This window comes from Impatiens glandulifera, chromosome 2 (genome assembly GCF_907164915.1).
Source record: "Impatiens glandulifera chromosome 2, dImpGla2.1, whole genome shotgun sequence".
Lineage (NCBI taxonomy): Eukaryota > Viridiplantae > Streptophyta > Magnoliopsida > Ericales > Balsaminaceae > Impatiens > Impatiens glandulifera.
Window position 1 is genome coordinate 63,176,782 of NC_061863.1, and position 4,409 is coordinate 63,181,190.

Below are 4,409 nucleotides of genomic sequence, written 5' to 3' on the forward strand. Positions count from 1 at the left end.
ATCTTAAACCTAAAATGTAAATACTTTGAAATAATTTTATTATTTTATATATATATATATATATATATTTTTTTTTTTGTGATGAGAGAAAAAATATATAATAAAATATAAAATGTATTTAAATATAATTAATAATAAAAAATAATATAATATATATACATGTATTTATCTTTGTTGACTTTAATTCATAATTAATTAATTAATTATATATATATATATTACTAATAGTAAGACCTTATTTCTAAGCTTACAAGTCTTATCTGATATGTAAATCTTAACAAGAGTTTCTTATAACTTTTACTTTAATTTTTGTAGGTATGTTTGGATGTTTATTTGCTAAGGAGGAATATACATATATATATATATATATATATATATATATATATAATTAGGTTGTATATACAGTATGTTAATAATTTTATAGACTTGTTAATAAATAATATTATTAACTAAAATCAAACCTTATGGTTCTTATCTAGAGTTGTAATTACAATCAAATGTCTAAAAAAATAAAATAATAATAATTCTTTAGGCCATTTGGTTTGCTCCTTTACGAGCCCATCTAGCCGAACCAGTCTTGGCAACGCCTGTGTGATAGTCCCCCACATTCGCTACGAAAAGTGGGTCCCTATACCCGTCGTAGCCAGCCACATTCCCCTCATCAACCCGTTCCAATTCTTTCGTCAAATCCTCCATTGTTTTCTTCAAGCCAGCTTTGTTCAGACCAGTCTCTCTTGTGGCTATACCAACCATTGTTATCTTTGGAAGGAGCGGGTTAGATTGTTCTTCCCTAGACAGGCCACTGTAAAATCAAAGAACAGAGAATTACATGCAAAGATATGGTCTGGAAAAGAAACAGATTGACTTGAACCTCTCCCTCAACCTTCTGTTCGATTGGTTCCCTCCAGGATTCTGCCAAAGTTTTGATAAAGGATTTGTATTCCAATCACCAAACGGGAACTGGAAACCCTGTTTGCCGCCATCTTGATAGGCTTCGCTATTATAGTCCTCTAACTCCAGCTCAATTTGTTTGTTGCTGTCTTCAGATTCCTCCGAGCTAGCATTTATGCGCGACAAACGTGATGCTCTCAGCAATGAAGCAGTACTTCTGCAGAAAATAAAAGAAAAAATGGTCAAATCTCCAGCCTATTTGATGAAAAAATGGATTAAATCACTAAAATATCCTTGCATTGCAAAATATTTAATTCTATATCAAACAAGGCCCTCATGATGGCGAATACAGAAACCACAAATCAATGAGGAAAGCCAAGTTTTTGTACCTTTCTTCGAATGAATCAACCAAATAAGGAAATTTCGGTTGAATACCAGTGACCTTCCTCAACCACCTGTTCCCAAGAAGTAACTTATCAACAGCATGGAGAAGATGAATTTCAGCAGCTTTCGATATGACACTTAAAGGTATCTCTGGATGGCCTACTTCATCCAGCACTTCTTGAACCTTAAATAAAGGAGGAATCACTTCAATATAACAATAGAAACGATAATAATGCTAAAAGAAAGAAAAGGAAAACTAAAACCTCGTGTGGCTCCCAAACACTATCTCCTGCCTCCTCTTGATCATTTGTTTCTGAAGGAAAGCTATCATCAAAAACATCCCTGCGTCGTTGCATATTTCGTGTTTGAACTAAAGATTGGAAGTGCTGGTCTGCAGATTCTTCTAGAATGTTATCCAGCATGTTCTTGTCAAAGAAGAACGGAGTATACCTAAGATGAAAACAATATGTGGGTGGCTCTTAAAATGTTTTAAACAATTGAAAAAACAAACAAGACCCGTGTTCGATTTCCTAGAGTTAGTTCATTTGATGCGGGCATCAATTTTCTCATAGAATCATAAAAACACACTTATTTGTTTTTATTCTTAATAAAATTTTACATGACCTACCACTTGATCCCATCAGTTGTAGCAATTGCAATGTCAAGATTTTGAGCGCTAAAAACCGGAACACCATTGATTTTTTTCTTTCCTCTATTATTTCGGGGCATTGCTTTAAGAAGTTTGTTAGCTTCTTTGACCTGCACGAGCCTCTCAACAACAGTTAAAAGACAATGGTGCCAACAGACAAAGAATACTCATAAAGCTTTTCTCGGAATCTTACCTGCCTCTCATTTGGTACAAACTGGAACAGGTGAGGTTTTTCCTAAATAACAAAGAAGGGATGTTTAGAAAAACCCAACAATTTGTTTCTCAAGAAGGACTTATGGGTAAAAATCACTCAGCTCAGTTCGTTTGTACCTGAAAATGCTCAAATGCTGAATCTAGACGACAAGCACCAACTACACCACTGGGAATATTCAACTTTTTGACATATGTAACTAGAAGAAGACACATTTCAGTTCATATTATAAGTTACTTTTGGTTTGACATATGTAACCAACCATACCTGCATCACCAAGATCCATGAAAAAACGAAATACAGGGCCTTTCCTCTCACTCTTAGTAACTGTTGCAAACATCTTTTTCAACCACTCTGGTGTTCTGAATCTCATCCCAAAAGCAATTGGTCAAAATCAATGCATTTCAACATCTTCGAATCATCATAAAAGAAGGGTCTTTGATTAGACGTTACCATGCTCATTTGCTGACTAGGGTACTTATTTTTTCTTGATGAAAAGGGTCTTTGATTGTTGGGTTTTATTTTAAAGATTTAGCTCAAACCCAGAAATCTAAAATAGAACTAGCTAAACGCTTTTGAATGAATCCACCATCGAATCGAATGTTGTTACTCTCATTATGTGCCTATGAAGAAACTACAGAGAGAGAGAGAAATAGAATACCTGTTGGAGATAAAGGGTATGTCGAAATGTGTAGATACAGCCATGAGGCCAGTTCCGGAAAGGTCACACATGCTGAACACTTGCCCTACAAATGCTGGACCACCATTTCCAGCTGGATTGAGACTTGAAATTCTCATCGTTGATGGGAAGGGTGAGGTAGTAGAGTCCGATGGCATCCCTCTAAGTGATGAAGACGAAGACGAAGACGGTGATGGGTTTGGAGGCAACGAATCCGGGTGAGTGGAAAAGTCGAAGATTGAATTCGATTGTAATGATGATGGAAAAGTCTTTGAAGGGAGTAGTAGTCTTGGATTGTGATTGAATATAAGGGAGGAGACGTTGGAGATGGTGGATTGGATGAATCGAGATATATGAATCTGGTCGTCGGCTGGCGGATGGTTGTGGGAATCGCCGGCAGAACCCATTCGGGGATTGACGATAAGAAAGAGAGAGATTCAGGCTCGTTCGTTAGTCTTCTACGCAAAAGAGGAGCAAAGTTACGATTTCATTGTCTTTCTTATCCTCATTCTTCCTCTTCTTCTTGTTCTTCTTCTTGTTTTCATTTATCGAAAATTTACTTTATCACATCTTATATTTTATCTAATAATATTTTTTTAACAAATCCTAAATAACCACTTATTAAACTATACAAAAGATTAAACAATTAAATAAAAATTCATCAAATTAGGTTTTTTTAGTGAGGTCATCTGTCATTTTAATCATATCAAATCAGTTATTTACATTACATTTATAAATAATAAATTAAAAAATAATTTCACTAATTTAAATGTATTAAGGATTTGATTATCCATTATCTAAAATTAGATAATTAATACCTTTATTTCACTGTAGTTAAATTAATGAAATAAATATTTTATTTATTTATTTATAAATAAGTTAAAAATATTTGAAATTAGTACGAAAAAATCTCATTATAATCTTATTTAGAGATGGTATATAAGATTTTCCATGCTTATGTTTTAAGTCAAAGTTTTGCCTCACATCTTACTTGCAATTATTTTTAAGTCAAATTTTTGCTTTTGCTTTGTAAATATTTTATAGTTTTGTATACTTCTGTCATTGACATAACAATAATATTTTTATCAAAAAAATAATATTATATTATTTATTATTGATTATCATAATTATCTGAGACTATTTAACAAATTATCTAAATCATAATAAAAAATACAATTATGATTACAAAAATAATCTTTATAAAAAAATTGAATCATGATCTATAAAATAAATTTATATTAATTCAAACAAAATTATTATTTTTAGTTAAAAATTTTAAGATATAATACTTAAAAACAAATGTTAATAGTTTGATTTCTAACTTAAAAAATTTTAAATTGAAAGCTATTATAAATAAATAAAATTTAACTGTGTATGTTTTAGTTTTAACAAAATTATTATTATTATATATATATTTAGTGAATTGTTTATAAATAATAAAATATTTTAATTTTTTATTTAATAATTTAAAAATGCAATTGTTTTTTTTTTCAATCAATTGATTTATTTTATTTATAAAAATAAAAGAAAAAAAAAAACAGTGAGAAAAGGAAAAGAGAATGCATTTAGGCGATTGAAAAGACAAAGTAGTCAAA

The 4,409-nt window shown here is 31.1% G+C and overlaps 1 protein-coding gene across 2 annotated transcripts; it reads right to left on the reverse strand.

Annotated features, from left to right (window-relative positions):
• Positions 1-400: 400 nt before the first annotated feature.
• On the reverse strand, positions 401-3,339 carry LOC124926347. Of its 2 annotated transcripts, none has more exons than XM_047466553.1 (9): positions 2,797-3,339; positions 2,403-2,497; positions 2,255-2,334; positions 2,118-2,159; positions 1,904-2,034; positions 1,539-1,725; positions 1,281-1,459; positions 884-1,108; positions 401-790 (listed from the first exon to the last, which is right to left on the reverse strand). In XM_047466553.1, the coding sequence occupies exons 1-9, from the start codon at positions 3,219-3,221 to the stop codon at positions 529-531; spliced, it is 1,626 nt and encodes a 541-aa protein (XP_047322509.1). In that variant the 5' UTR covers positions 3,222-3,339; the 3' UTR covers positions 401-528. The 2 variants fall into 2 exon arrangements, with proteins under 2 accessions (XP_047322509.1, XP_047322508.1); XM_047466552.1 differs by having other exon boundaries at positions 401-802; positions 2,797-3,338.
• Positions 3,340-4,409: the final 1,070 nt, after the last annotated feature.

What these genes read in the sequence shown, in the direction of transcription:
- LOC124926347 (XM_047466552.1), bottom strand. Translation starts at nt 3,221, where the DNA reads ATGGGTTCTGCCGGCGATTCCCACAACCATCCGCCAGCCGACGACCAG. An exon ending in GTGTTTGGGAGCCACACGAG is followed by an intron (nt 1,460 to 1,538) that starts GTTTTAGTTTTC and finishes CCTTTATTTAAG; the next exon opens with GTTCAAGAAGTGCTGGATGA. An exon ending in GTTGATTCATTCGAAGAAAG is followed by an intron (nt 1,109 to 1,280) that starts GTACAAAAACTT and finishes TATTTTCTGCAG; the next exon opens with AAGTACTGCTTCATTGCTGA.